We start from the raw sequence: 19010 nt of genomic DNA on the forward strand, positions 1-19010 counted from the left end.
GATGACTCTCGGGGGACTAAGGACAATCAACATAAACTTATAAACCTCAGGTATTAGTGAATTACTACCGAATTTCGAAACGTTTATTATTAATAAAGAAGATTTTGCCACAAAAAATGCTGTTATTGTAAGGGGATTTAAATCTCAATATTCTTTTTACGACCTAAATCAACGTTTTATAAGATCAATCATTTCTGGTGGCAGAATTGATGCTTCATTGGTTTTTATGTAAATAATTTTACTTTAAATTTCCGGGGAAAAATTCCAGTCTTGATTGGCTGATTAATTTGAGCTGACGAGGACTGGGGTCTAGACACAGACAGATTGTGCTCAGCAACTTTTTGGAAAGTGACAATTCAATGGATAACAAAGGCATTTTTGGCAGTAACAATCGTGATAACAGGCCAAGTTCTGAAATCACCAAAAGAGGAAATATTGGACATTCATTGCAAACCTCAGTTCAACCTGCAGAAGAAACTGGCGTGAGAATGAAACTCAGCAAGCGACCACCTCCGCCTTCTCGGGATCTTTACAAGTCACTAATCAGCCAATCAGAGCATCCTATAAAACCTGTCCAGCATTCAACAGGAGCGTATAGTTATTCTGATGACCAAACACATATGCAATATGAAGCAAAACAAAATCGACCATTGACAAGTATTCGGAGTTCTTCTGATCGTCAGAACCCTGAAACAATGGTGCAACGTTCTGTGAATGCTATGAGAAGCATGTCTCATACAAGACCAAGCTCTGAAACAACTATCAAAGATATGGATAGTGTTGTTGATGATAAAAACTATCAGAATGCCATGGTGCATATCTCCAGCACATCTGGTAGAGAACCACATCCATCATACATCACATCAAGAGGAAGACCTATGACAACAACACCATCCCTTTTACCTCCAACATCATCAGTGCAGGCACCACATGTTAGCCCATCCTCCAGTCTCCAACAAGCATTACCCTCAAGTAGCCACAAGAGACCCCCACCTCCTTCGGCAGCATTTATGCACCAGGGGCCTTTGCCGTCAAGTTCTCAAAAGCGTGTACAGTATTCAAGTATACCATTCTCTCAACATCAAAAGAAGCGTGCCTCACATGATAACCAACGCACGCCCCCCTCATCATCTCATAACAACATGACCACACCTATGAAACCATTGCCACCATCCCAATTACCCAGCCACCAGCCACCTCAATCTGCACCAGCAGTACCATTCAGCCCGTCCTCAGATCAATCAATTGAATCCAAAATCATCAACTTTCTGCACCATCAGCAAGGACCCTCAAACACAAACAGCATCAGACTATCCCTTGGTGCCTCAACAAAGAAAGAAATCAACCCAGTTTTATATGCAATGCAGCGAAAAGGTGTAATTGCAAAAGTTCAAGAGTCACCACCAACTTGGAAACTCTGTCAAGGAGAAGTTACATTTCCTGCAGGTATTCAAGATCAGCAAGCACAAAGATTTGAGCGTGGTCAACAAGCCTCAAATGTATCGCCTACGTCATCTCAATTCATGACAACTGAAGGTAAACCAGTAAAACCACCCCCCCAAGCGACCGGTTCTACGAAAGATTTTTTCGAAGCCTGCTTCACCTCCATCAACAAGAACCCGGTGAGTGCCCTCAACAATTACGCACAAAAGAATAGGAGCGAAGCCACATTCGAAATCATTTCCCAGAAAACGTTTGGCAAGCCTTCGTTTACCGTGGCAGCGAAGCTTGGGAAACGACTTTTCACAGCCGTTACAGCGGGAAACATGAAGGAAGCGAAACGCCAAGCAGCTGATGTCGCTCTTCGGGAAATAGGTCAAGGCCAAGGGTCGAGTTTTGGCAGTCCAGACACGGCAGACGGCAAGCTAGACCTCAGTAATCTTCCCACAATTCCTCGCAACAACACGTGGACACATTTTGACCACATGGCAGCGCTCAGTCATCAGCTGTTTGCTCGGATTGCTCCGACCGTTTCGGCATCTTTCGCCGGACGGAAGGTCATTGCTTGTATGATAATGAAAACTAGCGACCAGGACCCTGGCCAGGTTGTAAGCCTCGGGGCGGGAAACCGATGTATAACCGGTCAGCGGATCAGTCTGGAAGGAAAGAAGGTGAATGATTCACACGCGGAAATCGTCGCTAGAAGAGGTCTGATGCGAGTGTTTTATAAAGAGCTTAAGAAGTGTTTTAATGGTGAGGATTCCATATTCATTAGGCAAAGAAATGTGCCCAAAATTTCTCTAAAAGACGGTATAACTTTTCACTTGTACATCAGCACAGCCCCTTGTGGCGACGGGGCATTGTTCACCGTTAGAGAGGGAGGCAGTGTGCCGCCCACGGGGGTAGCCATGACCCGGGAGCACGCTCCAACCTTTACCTCGAAGCAGCAAGGAATTCTTCGCACGAAAATTGAAGATGGCGAAGGGACGTTGCCAATTGATTTTGATGCCCCGCCGCAGACCTGGGACGGACTCTTACAAGGTGAACGACTTCGTACGATGTCCTGCAGTGATAAAATCTGTCGTTGGAACGTCTTGGGCCTACAAGGATCCCTCTTAAGTCATTTCATTCAACCCGTCTACCTGGAGAGCCTAACCTTGGGGTACCTGTACGATCACGGCCACCTATCACGTGCGGTTTGTTGCCGTCTGCAACATAAAAGTGATCTCAATGACCGCCTCACACGTGGATACCATGTGAATCACCCATGCATAGGGCGTGTCACCGCATACGACCCACCACGGGAGACGGAAAAGACGAATAATATCAGTATCAACTGGGCACTTGGAGATACCAGCGCTGAGGTCACGGACGGTCGTGATGGGGCCTGCCTTACCCGAACCGAAAACGCTCCGACACCATCCCGACTTTGCAAAGCGGTCTTATACGGAAATTTCCGAGCGCTGTGTGGGAGAGTTCCAGAATACCAACATCTTTTGAAAGTAGAGAGTTACAAAGAGGCGAAGAGTTTAGCGGAAGATTTTTCACATGCAAAGAAAGAGATGAAATCGCAGTTTACAACATCTAAATACAGTCAGTGGGTCTCAAAACCCATGGAACAGGATTTGTTCAGTGAATCTCTGCCCGCTTTAGATGTGTAAAGTTTTAAGGATGGCGAGTAGACCACTTAGGAGGCTAGGACACCAACGTTTTTTTAGAGATTTTCCAAATCCTTGTTTTTACTTGTTTAAATTGTTGTGACCATGTCAAAGTGGTTGATTTAATGGAATATTAGTACCTCGAAGCAGTCAGGCAAAACTAACTTAGAGAGGAGAAAAAATACATATATCTCCGTAGAAAATGTAGGTAAAGTTGTATCCGAACTATTTCACATCATTTAAAATGACGTGTCAAATGGAAACAACCTCGTACCTCGGGTTTTCGTCACTGGTCATTGGCGAACTGTTTTAGTTAGAAATCTTTCATAACCGTTGTTTTAACTTTTAAGAAATTAAATACACTAAATACCCTGGAAAAATGTAGTTTATAATACACCTCGGGGTATCAAATATAACATATTTTAGCGATAGAGTGGGTGGTAGATATTATATCTATGGATAGACATGTTTTGGCTGGACTTTTTCATGTTTTGTCTTTTATCCCGTATTTTTTGGCGACAAATCTTCAACGGTAATCATCGTTCTTTAAATTTGTGCACCCGCTGACATCAATGAACCACAGACGCGTTATTGACCATATACGGTAAAACACGGTGTGGGTTTTAAACTCATCAGCCAATCAGAATGCGCTGTGCTAAGATTTGAAACTCAGATTGAAATTTGAAATCTCACACACGCGAGTCGGCGTTCGAATGATCACAAGCCTAATAAAATAGTCTGTTGTTTCATCTCGTTAAAAACGTACCTTTTGGATTTTGCCTTGTTTTCTTTTGGTGTTCAAAAGCTTTAGTAATCCGCCTTCTTCGAAAGTACATAACGATTTGATTTCGTTTCAAAAACTGTTTAAAACATGTTAAAGAAAGGCCCCACTTCGGTAATGGCGAGGCATGTCAAACAAGAGGATTATGCAGCGCGCAGTTCGGCCCCAAAAGAAATTGGTTTGGAAGTCACAGATCCAAAGACGAGAAAGCGATACGTTCGAGGGAAATTCCTTGGCAAGGTAAGCAAGAATATTCTGTAAATATCGTCGATATACATGAGACGAATTTCAACTGAAATTCACGTAACGACGTTGCTAGAAAATTTTTTATATGTTTTCTGCTTGAAAATTTGAACCATTTCCATTGCCTGATTTAGGGAGGTTTTGCTAGGTGCTATGAGCTGCAAGACAAGGAAACGAACCATATTTATGCTGGTAAAATTGTACCAAAATCCATGCTTACAAAACCACATCAAAAAGAAAAGGTAAAGTGGACATGACCACAAAAACTGTATCCTAATTTGCTGGATATTCCTGACTTCTTATGCCATAGATCGTATAGATCCAGCCTTAAACTTCTTTAGGCAAGCCCTAGGTTAACGATTTATCGTTTTCTGTTCATAATAGATGGCAATGGAAATAGACATACATCGTAAATTGCACCACAAGCATGTCGTTGGCTTCCATTGCTTCTTTGAAGATGACGATTTCATTTACATTTTATTAGAGATTTGTCGCAAACGGGTAAGGTCAGAAATGCAGTGTTAATCGTTGCTAATATTTATAGTAAAAATTTGCTTGTGTTTTCAACGAGGTGTTGAAGTTAAGACCAATCATGAACGGTTATATTTTGAAATTTGAAAATTGGATTTTTAAATAATTTAATTTTGCCCACCCATTGTTAAATTGTCTCTGTAGGTTTTTCTGCATTTTGTTACCAACAAGCTGCTTTTAACTGCTGTTTTATCTTTCCACATTAAACAGTCCCTAATGGAACTACACAAGAGACGAAAAGCACTCACAGAACCTGAGGTGCGATATTATATGAAACAGATGCTAATTGGTTGCATTTACCTTCATGATGCAAAAATCATTCATCGAGATTTAAAACTTGGTAACTTGTTTTTGGATGATAATATGAGTATCAAGATTGGTGATTTTGGTTTGGCCACGACTGTACAGAGTGACAAAGATAGAAAACGGTAAGTTGTTAGAGTTTCTAGGAATCTGGTACGATTAGAAAGGTTTTTCACCCCTGTACAAGTGAAATAGTAGCAAAGTACTCTATATAGGAGTAAATCTTTCTTTCATATTTTTAAATTTCTTGGCGTCTCGTATTTCTAGAACATTGTGTGGCACGCCAAACTATATCGCCCCAGAAGTGCTGAGCAAAAAGGGACACAGTTTTGAAGTTGATGTTTGGTCTCTAGGTTGTATTATGTAAGTATACTTTGCATAAAGCAAGTTTATTTAGTTTTGCTTTTGCTAATGCAGTAGGTAACAAGTTCATCTATGCCATTAGGTATACCTTATTGGTTGGCAAGCCACCATTTGAGACATCTTCTCTGAAGGAAACCTACAGTCGAATAAAGAGAAACGAGTATTACATTCCATCGAAAGTCGGACCGGTTGCACAAAAATTGATTGTGAAGATGCTGCGTCCAGATCCGGTGACCCGGCCAACCATGCATGAAATATACCAAGATGAGTTCTTTAGGTCGGGATACCTACCCTCCACTCTACCTGCCAGTGCCCTCTCCATGGCTCCCAAGTTCAACCCCTCCACCTCCATCCTGGAACCGAAGGCTATTGGCAGCGGCATGATGCAAAAGGATGCTAAGGGATTGGATGTTAAAAACCCTGCTCAAAGAAGGCCTCTCTTCGAGATAAACCATTTGCAACAACCTGGGGTGGCAATGGTTAAACCAGAGGAGGCAAACAGACGAAGGTCGCATGCAATGCATGTTGTGAACGGGGAAAGTCGCTTAATGACTTGTGAAGAGGCAAGAAAACACGGTCTAGGGGAAGATGAAGGTACGGCGTTTGTCAAAAACAGAGCTGCTATCTTTCATTCAGTCAAATATTTACAAATAACAACGCTTTCAGAACAATTTGTTATACATATTCTGTGTGAATGAGTTGATTTTAAATGTGTTACCAATTCTCGTTTGTTCAGGTGATCAAATTCCGAGTGACTTTTATTTGTCTGATCTTCATAAGCAGTTGAATTCCTGCTTGTTAACGAAGCCCACCGAAATGACGTGTGCTAGGCCTGTCCTTAATCCAGGTACGTTCACGATGACCTCAGAGAGAGAGAGAGAGAGAGAGAGGGGGGGGGGTGTCAAAATCACTTAATCAGATATATTAATAATATTATACACGTTATTAGAGACTCACCAACACAATGTTGTCCAGTTTCACTGCCTATTTTATTTACTAATTGTAAAATCAAACATCGTACCTCGCCGTTGCAGATGACGCCGAAGATCCAGCTTGTAATCCCATATTCTGGATTAGTAAATGGGTCGATTACTCAGATAAATATGGCCTTGGTTATCAGCTGTGCGACGGAAGTGTTGGAGTGTTATTTAATGATAGCTCACGCCTGCTTTTGAAGGAAGATGGAGAGTAAGTTTTGAATATTTAAAATTAACCCACTCGGGTTGCTAGTTGTTCATTCTTAGCTTGCTAGTTTAAACACAGCTCACTGGATCTGCCAACTTTTCTTCCAACAGAAACCTCCAGTACATCACTCGCGAGGGTGTGGAAGAACCATGCGGTACCCTCACGAAGTATCTTGATCAGTACAAGAAGAAGGTTACCCTCCTCCAGTACTTCAGAAATTACATGAGCGAGCATCTTTTGAAAGCTGGTGGTCCTAGAGGAATGGCTGTAGAAGCGAACGAGGTTTCCAGATTGCCGTATCTTAGAACATGGTTTAGAACACGTCGCGCGATTGTTTTGCATTTAAGCAACGGTACTTTGCAGGTAAGATCCTTTGGTATCGTCATAACTCGTGACAAGCCAAACTCACAAAACAGCTTTGATATTTTACCAGATCAACTTCTTCCAAGACCACACGAAAGTTATCCTATCTCCCTGCATGGCTGCAATAACGTACATCAACGAGAAACGAAACGCAAGGACATTTAGCTTCAAGAGCATCGAGAAACATGGTTGTTGTCGAGAGGTAGCGAAAAGAATGAGTTACGCCCTAGATAGAGTGGAAGAGATGAGAAACTCGCTAAGAAATCACCAGCCAATACAACGGCAAGAAGTTGTAAAATCAAGAGCAGATCCATTGCAAGCAATTAGCAACAAAGCGTAGAGAAATGTTGCTAGGCCACCGTCGGTATCATCAACACATGCCTCGGTGAATTTTAGTTTAAGTTGGAGAGAGAGAGCCTGGAAATAGGGTTTTGTGGGACGCATGCGCCAACGTTTATAATCCGAACGAAATCTACGCCAAGCGTACCCAAATATCTTATTACAGCAATTATATTTTCTGTAAATAGAACGACGTACTTTATAAATTAGATGATTCCAAATACCTACTCATTATTATAGATATTCTGTGCACCGAATGAAATTACCTATGACTATGTTTCTAGTTTTCCCTTAACACTGTTCGTTTAAAATATGCACCAAATATCTCTGCTAGGGTAGATTTATATGAAAAACTTTTCTGTAAATAAAATAAACTATATTTGGTCAATGACGAGGGATGAATTTGGTCTTTGTTCTCAGTGGTTTTTGACCCGAATTCTATACTGTTTTCTTTGTTGAAATCAAAATTTTTCGTTTCTCGCAAAAAATTAGCTTCGTGTCTTTCAGATCTAATTCATTGTTACTGTTGAGAACTTGGGAGGGTACATGGTTCAGTCAACTTTCAAAACTACAACAAAAAGTGCTTTTTAAATGTTTGAGTTTCCCAGTCTTCTTTGCGCCCTTTGTGTTTTGGTTACGTCATGACGCGTTGTTCAACTCTAGCCCTACCTTTCTCGTCGCTATTCCTCCTACAGCTGTTTCGAAACAAGGCAAAATTAAGCATTTATTACCTACACAAATAACTTGTTTACAAGTGGACGCCTAGGTAAACAATTTGTCAGATAATGCTTAGATGAGCTTTAATTTTTCATCTTGGACTCTCTAGATATACAAGTGTTCATACATATTCTAGGAATTGAACGAAGACGGTTTAAAACCTCGATACATAACGTTCATATAATAATAGATGATAGTCTTTTTACACAAACATTTAAAGGTACAAGATATAAAATGGTGGTTCGATATTTGGGTCTGTACTGATGTAGGGTAGACTGGCTTGGGGGTAGTTTGTGTTTCTGGCGGATATGCGAACTCTCATTCCAGAGTTTGTACTGGGATTTGTAATCCAATTTTTGACATAGGACGTTACTGGTAACACCAGATCACTTGTGCTGCTACAAGCTATGTTCTGTGACACCACTTGATCACTTGTCTCGATGTCAACAAGAATCAACAGGCAATCACCTTGCTGTGCAGCGGGTCTTGCTTTGACCGATATGTGAAGGTTGACCAGAAACGTTTGGTTTAAATGAGGATTCGTGCCATTTAATGGGAGCAACACGTTGACAACGTTGGCAGATGAGACAGTGTTTACTACTATAATATAAAGAATTAATTCTTATACTGGATTGCCCAACCAATATTTTTACTAGATTGCCTAGACCAACTTTTTGCAAGTGGATATAGCTCTATCAGTTCTCAACTGTTCTTCCCAGAGGTCCAGTAAGGATCATCTCTTATTGATCCAGTTTTACTACAGGAGGAAACCTAAACTAAACTAACTTTATTTATACTGGATAGCTCTATCAATTCTAAACTGTTCTTCCTAGAGGTCCAGTAAGGATCATCTCTTATTGACCCAGTGTTGCTAAAGGAGGAAACCTAAACTAAACTAACTTTATTTATACTAGATAGTTCTATCAGTTCTAAACTGTTCTTCCTAAAGGTCCAGTAAGGATCGTCTCTTACCCTGTGTTACTGCAGGAGAAAACCTAAACTAAGCTAAAAATGATCCGGCATGTGAAGCTGCAGAAACTATAGGTTCGGCAGAGATGTTTTATGACTTACTTTGAACAGTTGCATGAACTCCGCGCACTTGCGTAGCGCCAAGTTGTGAAAGAGAGTTGTTTCCTGTGATAAAATTATTATAGAGGAGCAATAGATAGCTCGGCGCCTGTGCATTCCATCGAGGTTGTGAACGACCACTGCGGCTGATCGGAGCACACGTGAACGAGGAAAGAAAGGCCAAGAGAACTAGGATATGAAGATCTTTCATCGTGAAACAGCTGATCTTTGTGCATGGACTGTAACGATTCTGCAAGAGGAGGCAGACCGTCCTTCGTTGATATAATAAAAATCCTCAGAAACTTGTATAAATAAAATCTTCACCAAAAAGCGTTTGTGTTGCCTTCAAAGGCAAAATTGCAATTCAAACTCATGCAGAAAACTTGAACCAATTATTTAAAGGAATATTACTGAAATACAAAAATGTTCTAAATGATTGGTGCTATGACCATAGCCTTGTACACATTCTTTATAAATTTTAAAGCTTGTTACTACAGTAGTTTTATGTTTTACACTTACAAAGATCTGCAAAACATTTCAGCCTTACCGTTTACAGCGGCAGTTTTCTTTCTCTCCAATACGTCAAGGAGGTTTTCCTTTTAATCACTCTTCGTTGGGATTTCCTCGACGGCTGGTTGAGAATTTCGCGAGCTTGTGTCTTTTATACCTGGGCTGGAGACACACCCACGCCTGACTGAGACATTTGAATACTCGCCAAAGGCAATTTTGTTTAGTATCAGACGTCTCTGCAAAAGAGGTTAGTACATTTTTACACTGATAAGGACGTGCACCTGTGAACAGCGTCAATTATGGCCGCACGCGAATTTTTTGGCAAATACGAAAAGATGACGAGAACACATTTCAAGTACACAGCTTAGAATTTGATTTCTCGAACTTGTCAGTCCCCCCCCCTCTTTTTTGGAATAGTGTTTAGTCCTGAGATTAGTCTAAAGGTTCTCGTTACAGCATCGTTTTCAACCCCCCTGCCCAATCTTAGTAGTTTTCATCGTCTGTTTGAATCAGTGTTATCAGTCGTGCAAGGCATTGAAATAGACAAATCTAAAGCTTTCTCTAAGATGGTTCGTTGCCAAAAAGAGATAGCTCGTTTGCAGGGCTGGGACTAGATGTATAATAAAGAGTGGGATATATTTATATATTTGTTTTACGACGGGCTAATTTTCCCTAATACTAATCTTAGCTATGCGAATATGAAGTGATTTAGTAAATATATTTATGATCACATGCGTCTATTCCGGCCTTGTAAATGAATACGAACGTTAGTTGATTCCAATTCCAATGGAACAGAACTTTTCGGTTCAAAAAAATAAGGTCTATATTTATAACTCCTGGAAATTCTCCACATTAATGGCATTCATTGCAGTTACAAAGTGGACTGATATGCAGTTACTATAGAGATATTAGTCCTAATAATCTAGCATCACAGTAGATATTGACTACATGACGTGGGGATTCATGAATTTTATCAAGTTAGATTGATAGAATTGATAGATTTCATAGGCTGAGTGTTTAGATTAGAGAATGATAAGGAATAGGTGAACTACGTATGTCCCGTCTTCTTGGCACTAAAGACAGTTAAGATCAGATAGATTTGTCCAACGCAAAGAAACTAAGTTTAGCTTATAGGTTCCTCTGCAGTGGCGTAGCCAGTCTGTAGATTTTCTCATGCAATGCAAATTTAGGTAATTATCATTATTCATTTCTTAAGAAATTCATTGTTTTTTACAGTCATTGAACACCAAACTTTTAAAGCAGAACTAAATCGTCAGGCTGGCTACGCCACGAGTTCTTCCTGTGGTAATACTGCAGATTACATTAAAAGATCGATGCTTAATTGGACTTCCTTAAAGAACAGATCACTGGAACTGATAATAACCTATCTAGCATCTGAATTAGGAAGGAAAGAGCTCAAATCGGGTAGGTCAGTGTACTATAGGTAGTGTTCTACAATAAGCTGTCGCTGTTTGTGTCTGAACTACCTGAGAAAGATATTTCAAACGTAGTGGTCCAGTGTAGTTAGTGTTCTACAATAGGCTGTCGTTTTGACTACAGATGTACCTGAAAAGTGTCGTAAGATAGATAAATCTCATGAAAAGTAGAATTTTTTACCCGATTAGAGTTTAATTCAATGTATAGTCTAACTGATGATTGATTGAATAATGACCTCGTGGGGTGGAGGATTTGTTGTACGGAAGAAACTAAGATTAAATGCTTGAACGATTGCTACAGAATTGAGATAAAAAGAGGGAGATATGATCGCATTTTTGATAGTTATAATGCTAATGGGAATAAAGCAGTTTATATAATCTTCTGCCAATAATTACCTATCCTTCAATCCCACGCACGTCTGTTTCAACACAGTCGTGCGAGTTAACATTATTGAAGTTAAGCCACGGTGAAATATCCTGAGGACGAAACGTCGAGAATAAGTGGGTCTGTCCACTTCGATTTTTTAAGGAGCAGTGGGTGCTGCTACCTGTTTGGTATCATACCAAACGTTCATGACTTGTGTTGTTTTATTTTCAATTGTTTTACTCACAATCGCAAATAAACACATGTCTTAAGCCCGGTCCGTGTACCAGAAGTCTTAACTGGGATAAAGACCTCAACCCGGAAACAAAAAAATCAGAACAGGCATGAAAAACTTGGCAGCCGCGAAGTAACTCTTGCGGTTATTAAAATCTCTACACAATCCAAGTGATTTATCACTTATCGTAAAGAACAAGCCACTGCCCACTTGTAGGATGAATTAAACACACTGACTTTTTACATTCTAATGCGTAACTGATTTTCTCTGTTGGGTGAAGTTTTTCTTCACCACTTCCATGGAAATTTAAAACATTTGTAGCATTATATCTCGGTTCAATAATACGGTCGTTTTACCAATGATGACGTAAATACATTATAGGATTATGAGGGGTACAAGGGGTTACAAGGGATATTACCGATTGCACCATATTTGAAAGAAGCTATGCATGGTGTATAAAAATAGGAATATTGGAATAACCTATATGTTCAATGTTTTTGCCTCTGACAATCAATGAATATCACTGAATTGCGCTGATGCATCCATACGAAGCTTCGTGCATAGACCGCAATCATGTCTACTGATCAGTATTTATGTAAAAAAAAAGACTCCAACAGGTCTTCTGTTAATGTGTTTATATCACACAAAAGCGTTTTTTAAGAAAAGGGTTTATAATCTTTCCAGATAGTTCTGATAAAGTAGATCTATGTGAAGATTCAATCAAGGATACAGCTTATACCATAGAAACAGAATTCTTCCTTGCAAAAACGCCGGACAGAGAGGGCACAGGGGGCCATCGCCCTGGGTCACACCCACGCCGCAATATTCAGAATTGCAATGCAAGCTATACGGAGTAATATCTCCAACAATCGTCGTTCGAGCAGTTATGAACCAAATCTGTCCTGAGTGGATTGCAAACCATTCGTTAACGAAGCAATTGTGTGATAAACCTGCTCGCGAAGCTTTTCTCATTTAATAGCATTGCGAAACAAGTTGCATGAAAAATTACACTATCTATTAAACAAGGACTTGGCTCGCAAGTGTTTATCTTGGTGTCAAAACGGATGTGATATAAGAATATACCGCAGTATATAGTCTACTTGACCACGAGGTGTTTCGGCAAATTATAAGAATGAAACTAAGCCGTTTAGCATTTCCGATATGGATTTTTGTCAAGAGAGATTTAGCCAAGTTCAAACGTCTCAAGCGCAACTCCTTTTATTTCTCGGAGCCATTTATTAAAGATTAGGAACCTCCTCTCTCCTGTTAAGGAAGTTTTTCACTTCAATGAATAGTCTTCCAAATCAGTTTTCAACAAGATAATTCGAACGCAAACCACGACAGATTGTGGTGAAATGCCAATTCTACATAATGCCTCCATCACCTGCACGCATATGGCCGGTTTATTTTTAGGACTGACATTCTGAGATACAAAAGACACACAAAAGAAATCTAAATTCTAAAGCTCCTCGTTCGAGAATAAGAATCATTGCATGTGTACCCAGATTAGATTGTATTTACCCTAACGAACTATTCATGCACAACTTTGTAGATCAAAATTGCTCGATTTTTTTTAGCATTTCATCACAGAACACCTGCTGTTAATTCCGTCCACAAACACCTCCTGTTTAGGATTTCCTTTGAACCAAATGCGGCAGGAATATCTACCCAGTATACTCCAAAATATAAAATAACAGAGTCCATTGTCGACAGGGGTTAGCATTAAGTTTTGTTCGAAGGATGGACAAGAGTGCAATGAAAAAATAACCCCCGGAGCCATTCTATCAATAGTTGTAAATACAGCCAGATGTCCCTGTAGATCAAAGTGCGATTAAGCTATACACGCGTATTAAACAAAGGTACTTCAGTTCACATATTCGGGGGACTCAGGCGCTCAAAACAAAAGGCATTTTAAATTATATAACGTCCTTGTGACCGGCACAATCAAGTGTTTTCGGTCGTGAAAGTAACAGCAGCAATTGATGCAACAATGATAAGCTGGGACATATCGTGCTCTTCCATTGTAATTGCTGGTCTTATACAATGCACTAAAGCATTCCTAAAGCCGAACTATTGGTATCAAAATACATATGATCACTATCTGTTTTCATTACTATTGTACGTAACACAAAATAAGGGTTCACTTACGACAGTTTTCTTTCAGTTCTGAATGTGATCTTGCGTGATAACTCGGAGGAAATTAATGCAGCTTAAACGAACGCAAGCGTCAAATAGACAATCCTAATTCCTGGGCTAAATCTACCAATAATGAAAATTGAATTAAACCAATGGGTATGTGACATTGTGACTATTGGGATAGTGTAAAATCAGCATTCATACTGGATGCGTGTGCTTTTACGACTGGACCGAATTGCACAGGAGGCGCAACTCTCTTGAATGCATTGTTGAGTGTTGTAGGTGTCTTACCTATAACAGGATCAGTATAAAAGATTATCCTTGCTGGACCTCAAGAGAAAACAGTATAACAGAGCTATCCAGTATAAATAAAATTTGTTTAGTTTAGGTTTCCTGCTGTAGTAATACTTGATCCTTACCGGGACTTCTAGGAAGAACAGTTCAGAACTGATAGAGCTATGCAGTATAAATAAAGTTAGTTTAGTTTAATTTTCCTGCTGTAGTAACACTGAATCAATAAGAGATGATCCTTACTGGACCTCTAGGAAGAACAGTATAGAACTGATAGAGCTATCCAGTACAAATAAAATTGATTCCAAGATTATCGCTGGAATAGTTTGAAGATAGCTATACCGAGTAAATTTATTATTGCAAAGCTTAGGAGACCCGGGTATTGCCAAGTCTTGCAGGCCAAAACCTTTCCAATAATCAAATTACGTGGTTGATCCTCGAAGTAATATTTATAAGTAAGTTTAAACCTTTAAGGCTTCTTCACCAATGAATTAACACTGGATAATCAATGAGAGATAATCCTTTATGAACACGAAAAACAATGTTTAGCGATAGAACACTGTGAGGAATAACTGAATCTTCAGGAATACTCGATCGAAAAGATCTGTCACACAGGACTAGGAGTGTGGTTCTTAGCAATCCCCTTTGCCATGGTCAGGGTCCAGGTCTAATCATTGCGTGATTTGTGGGGTACCATAGTGTGTTTGTAGTCTCTGTGTCTATGATACAAGCACGTGTTGACACACAGATGTTTCAGAAATGTGTAATAATGAATACGTAAGTGAGAAACAATAAGAATATTAGCATGACATGCGGAAGTCGGGCATTGTGCAAATTCCAAACGATCTGTTTTAATGAATTTAAGATATTAGCAACTGTAATCTTTTCTAAATACTTTAAAATAATAACAGATCAATTAGAATTACAACAATGGTATGCATATATATACCGTAAACATAACACTTCTAACTCTCGTAAAATGATCCATTTCACCTAAAGTTATGTTCAACGGAATGAATAATACTTTTTATAAACAATCGGTGGAAATATATGAAATTGGAATGTCTCAAGTGGAAGATTGATGATACATCGGAAGAGTATTTCAGTTGATATATAAGGTTCAGAGTTTTCTAGAGTTCTCTGGCTTCGCGTGTTTTTATTCGAAAACCTTTTTTCAGATCTCGGTGACTTATTCTCAGCGGATTATCAAGAGTCAAATATCCCCCACCCATTGTCCCTTATAGGTCGGGTCTATTTGCGCACCCGTCTATATAAAATGAAATCATTGAAATGAAACACTGAACCAGGAATATAGTTTTAGGTCGTTTATTGATCAACAACATTTCCATCTATTATCTACGTACAAAAATTTTATATAACTTGCATTTAGATTAGTATGATAACTATATTCGAGTACAAGATTCATATGTAGTATTAATATATATGCAGTTTAACTTGTCATAGATTTAATAAAATTAATTTCACGAAGACACCATTTTCTGAACACCCAAAATAAAAGTCGGAATTATGCATGCAATCTCTAACATTTTGTATAGGAAAGTATTAATAAATAAGTCAAACCAAACCCAGGAAATAATTGTGAATTTTTTTACAAACTTTTCACTATTTAAACTGCGTCTAATCACACACGTTAATAACTGTGGTTACTATCGTCTAATGACTAATGTAACGGAATATTCTGTTGACATTTCGCGTTTAAAAATCTATTTTACATCGTGCTTATATAGAATCAACCAATCAGACAACCGCATTCAGTAATTTGAACGTTTTGCAGTTCAAAAACGTGAATTGAAAGCTGTGTCATGTCAAGACGAGCAAAACGCCTGGAAATTGCTTTTGTTGCATGACAGCACTTTGGATTTCTCAGAACGGCAGCATTTCGCGGAATTGGATTGTCCTCCAACGATGTTCGTAGAGCCGCGCCGACATCAAAGTAAGTTGATCCGTTCAGAGGAAATGTTACGTCATCGGGAGGCGAGCATATTTTCGTCGTGAATTCGGCCGCGTTCACAAGAGACTGGGGTGTAATAGTGACGTCATAAGACTCGCAGTTTGGAGAAGTTGGGGGGGTTGTTGAGAACGTATATATAACGAAAAAAGCCTTCTTTTTTATAAGGTGTCTGGACACTCTGTTTTGGGAAGATGGTGTGTTGAGCTCCAAAACAGCAGTTTGTACATTATTTTCCAGCCACGCGACAGAAACATTACGCATTTTGATGGCTCGATAACCATTGCTGGACGAATGTATGAAAACGCGAGCCAAATCTGTTTGTTGTTCCGTGATCCAAACTTCATCGCTGCTTTGTTGCACAACGTTTAAGTTTCTACCAGTTTGGATATGAAGATAAAGCTCATCTAATAAGACTGTGCCGTTAAGACCAGTTGGAAGCCCGCTGAGGTTCACGGTAATTGTTTGCTGCGAAACTAGAAACGATAAGGTTCGTTTACACTTGCTACTTTTGCTGCGAAAAAGGAAATGAGAGGGGAGGCAAGAGGCCATAATTAACTCACAGAAATCCCTTTCAAAACAGTCAGACATCCTCAGAGATATATCAGTTTTCTACAGTCGCAAGAAGGATCTCAAATTTTACCAGCCTTCTCCCGTCTTATCTGCAGCCTGTCTTAGTGGATTTTTGTAGAGCAATTTACAGCTTAGTAGGTTTTCTACACTAAGTCTAATTGGCGTGTCTCGACAGTCTCGTTAGTCTAAAATTGTTCTTCCTGGAGGTCCAAAGGACTAAAAAGGCCCATCCCTAAATCATTTGATAAATGTTTCATATGCTGAGTGCGTATAGCTCTTTTGAAGTTAGAAATCTTTAGCTAATCTTTAGCTAATCCTTATCTAAACGAATTATGCTTCATATATCCTCAGTACTTCAATTCACATTCTGAATTTGTCTCTTAGCAATGTAAATAGGACCTCATTCTTCAAGCTATGATGACAAACACGATTCTGCACTCACCATTTGCTGGAAGAACATGCGCTATACAACGAAGAAGTCTTCTTGTTTCGTCTATTGCGCTCAAGACCTCATTCGGCGGCTGTGAAAAGCCATAAATACGGACATCTTGACTAAAAACAACACCCAAAAAGGTTAATACTATGCTTGTCAATACAATAAACTCTCGTGATGGCTGCATATTCCAAGTTGACCGTTCCTTAATAGTGGTTTCTTTTCAAGCTATCGTTGTCTGGCTTCACTCTTTTTTACCACTTTCGTTTGCTGTTACTTCGTGACGGACAGTTCAACCAACTTTCTGAGCTTTGCAACGCGTTGTTCATGCTTTTATACGCTCTGTTTGGAGCGCAAAAACAATCGATTTGCAGTCTCAAACAACAGGCAGTCAACGACCCAGCCAAAATTAAATTAACCCTAGAACGATTGAGGCAATTTAAAACAATGCCAACGCGAGCGTTAATGTGCAAAAAATTGACGCAGCTGAGGTTGGAAATATCTCAGAAGTATTAAAACATCTGGAAAAATTAGTTTCTTGACAAACAATTTGTCGGGTTTTGAAATATTAAAACTGAGCAATAAGATGCCGACAACCTCCTATGTTGAAAAGTAGCCGGTTTAGTTATCTAAAACAAGCGTCTGCATGAACTACCTCAAAAACTATCTTAAACGTGGTGGTCCAGTGTAAGTAGGATTTTACTATAAGGCTATAAGCTGCATGGAGTGGTTTGTGTCTCAATTCAAACGTGCGTTCCAGTGTAGGTAGTATTCTACAATAAGGTGTCGTGGTTTGTGTCTGAACTACCTGAGAAAGATATCTCAAACGTGGTGGTCCAGTGTAGGTAGTATTCTATAGTAAGCTGTCGTGGTTTGTGTCTGAACTACCTAGCTGAGAAAGATATCTCAAACGTGGTGGTCCAGTGTAGGTAGTATTCTACAATAAGCTGTCGTGGTTTGTGTCTGAACTACCTGAAAAAGATATCTCAAACGTGGTGGTCTACTGTAGGTAGTATTCTACTATAAGCTGTTGTGGTTTGTGTCTGAACTACCCGAAAAAGATATCTCAAACGTGGTGGTCCAGTGTAGGTGGTATTCTACTATAAGCTGTCGTGGTTTGTGTCTGAACCTGAACTACCTGAGAAAGATATCTCAATTTTTGCATTGCGCATCAGATCAGATCATAAGTCATTAGGATATTAGCGTGTCGGTAGCAAGTGTTTAATTTTTTATCAGCCTTGCGGCTAAAATTAGATTTATTAAACATATCATGCGCTGGAGTTGGCCGAAAAGTGTGGGAGTATTGTGCTCTATTTTAAAAGAGAAACCGCGTGCCGAAAAGCCAAAGGCATTTTCCACATTTGCCAACAAATTGTGAGATTGTAAACTTATGTTTTGAAATATGATAAAGAATTACTAAACCATGCCGGTGAAATGTGTGTATAAATGATTGTATAATAGCTATTATTTGGTGTTCATTCGTCTCTGGCAGATCTACAGCAGATGAACAGGTGTTTGATGTCCTATTATGGGACCTTTTGCAGGGAATAACTTCAAAAAACACAAATTTCATCGTTGCTTCCGGTAATGTCGTAGCATGTTCCAAGTTTCCATAAAAGCTCAATCATTGCAGTACAAGGAAGTGTAGGTTTATCAGACCAAAGATGTATCAGTTATGCAAGCAGGAAGGATTCGGTGTTCCTGTGGGAATGAACTCAGTTTCTGGCCAAGCCAAGGTTTTATTATTATTTGATGAAAAACAGGAATAGCCTTCGCCCCCACAATTCAAAACTGAAAAACAATTCAATTAGCCAGACAGGATCATAGGGAGTATTTTGAGGGGGAGTTTGGCATCTTGTCACAGCGACGGGAGAGAACAGTTCAAAGCCGTTCAAGATATCAAACATAAATTTAGTTTTTTAATTGCGGTTAGTTTTAATTCTGGCAATAGTGAAGAGGCGAGATCCTTGCTGGACCTCTAGGAACTGCATGGAAGAACGATTTAAAACTGATATACCCAGTATAAAACTTTAAATATATTCTAGTTTATCAAATTCGTAATGTTATGTTGA

The 19010-nt window shown here is 39.4% G+C and overlaps 3 protein-coding genes and 1 long non-coding RNA gene across 4 annotated transcripts; 2 read left to right on the forward strand and 2 right to left on the reverse strand.

Annotated features, from left to right (window-relative positions):
* The first annotated feature begins 118 nt into the window (after positions 1 to 118).
* Positions 119 to 3723, forward strand: LOC114523264 (double-stranded RNA-specific adenosine deaminase-like). Its single transcript, XM_028544131.1, has one exon. The coding sequence runs from the start codon at positions 360 to 362 to the stop codon at positions 3099 to 3101; it is 2742 nt and encodes a 913-aa protein (XP_028399932.1). The 5' UTR covers positions 119 to 359; the 3' UTR covers positions 3102 to 3723.
* A 77-nt stretch (positions 3724 to 3800) lies between these two features.
* On the forward strand, positions 3801 to 7588 carry LOC114523265 (serine/threonine-protein kinase PLK1-like). The gene is made up of 10 exons (XM_028544132.1): positions 3801 to 4119; positions 4257 to 4364; positions 4507 to 4623; positions 4864 to 5081; positions 5224 to 5319; positions 5402 to 5913; positions 6056 to 6166; positions 6354 to 6507; positions 6615 to 6867; positions 6938 to 7588. The coding sequence occupies exons 1-10, from the start codon at positions 3970 to 3972 to the stop codon at positions 7205 to 7207; spliced, it is 1989 nt and encodes a 662-aa protein (XP_028399933.1). The 5' UTR covers positions 3801 to 3969; the 3' UTR covers positions 7208 to 7588.
* Positions 7589 to 8072: 484 nt separating this feature from the next.
* Positions 8073 to 13820, reverse strand: LOC114523058. The gene is made up of 4 exons (XR_003686979.1): positions 13685 to 13820; positions 9539 to 9737; positions 8995 to 9241; positions 8073 to 8523 (listed from the first exon to the last, which is right to left on the reverse strand). It is a non-coding gene; the product is annotated as an uncharacterized LOC114523058 (long non-coding RNA).
* A 1830-nt stretch (positions 13821 to 15650) lies between these two features.
* LOC114523056 lies at positions 15651 to 17706 on the reverse strand. Its single transcript, XM_028543877.1, has 2 exons — positions 16948 to 17706; positions 15651 to 16408 (listed from the first exon to the last, which is right to left on the reverse strand). Exons 1-2 carry the CDS (start codon positions 17123 to 17125, stop codon positions 15714 to 15716), a joined length of 873 nt encoding a protein of 290 aa, XP_028399678.1. The 5' UTR covers positions 17126 to 17706; the 3' UTR covers positions 15651 to 15713.
* Between the last annotated feature and the right edge of the window lie 1304 nt (positions 17707 to 19010).

The sequence above is a fragment of the Dendronephthya gigantea genome, unplaced genomic scaffold (assembly GCF_004324835.1).
Source record: "Dendronephthya gigantea isolate DGI-Jeju-01 unplaced genomic scaffold, DenGig_1.0 000026F, whole genome shotgun sequence".
NCBI classification, from domain to species: Eukaryota; Metazoa; Cnidaria; class Anthozoa; order Malacalcyonacea; family Nephtheidae; genus Dendronephthya; species Dendronephthya gigantea.

Coding starts and splice junctions, on each gene's coding strand:
- LOC114523264 (XM_028544131.1), top strand. CDS start 360: ATGGATAACAAAGGCATTTTTGGCAGTAACAATCGTGATAACAGGCCA.
- LOC114523265 (XM_028544132.1), top strand. CDS start 3,970: ATGTTAAAGAAAGGCCCCACTTCGGTAATGGCGAGGCATGTCAAACAA. Junction 4,120..4,256: donor GAGGGAAATTCCTTGGCAAG/GTAAGCAAGAAT, acceptor TGCCTGATTTAG/GGAGGTTTTGCTAGGTGCTA. Junction 6,167..6,353: donor TAGGCCTGTCCTTAATCCAG/GTACGTTCACGA, acceptor TCGCCGTTGCAG/ATGACGCCGAAGATCCAGCT.
- LOC114523056 (XM_028543877.1), bottom strand. CDS start 17,125: ATGCAGCCATCACGAGAGTTTATTGTATTGACAAGCATAGTATTAACC. Junction 16,409..16,947: donor GCATGTTCTTCCAGCAAATG/GTGAGTGCAGAA, acceptor TATCGTTTCTAG/TTTCGCAGCAAACAATTACC.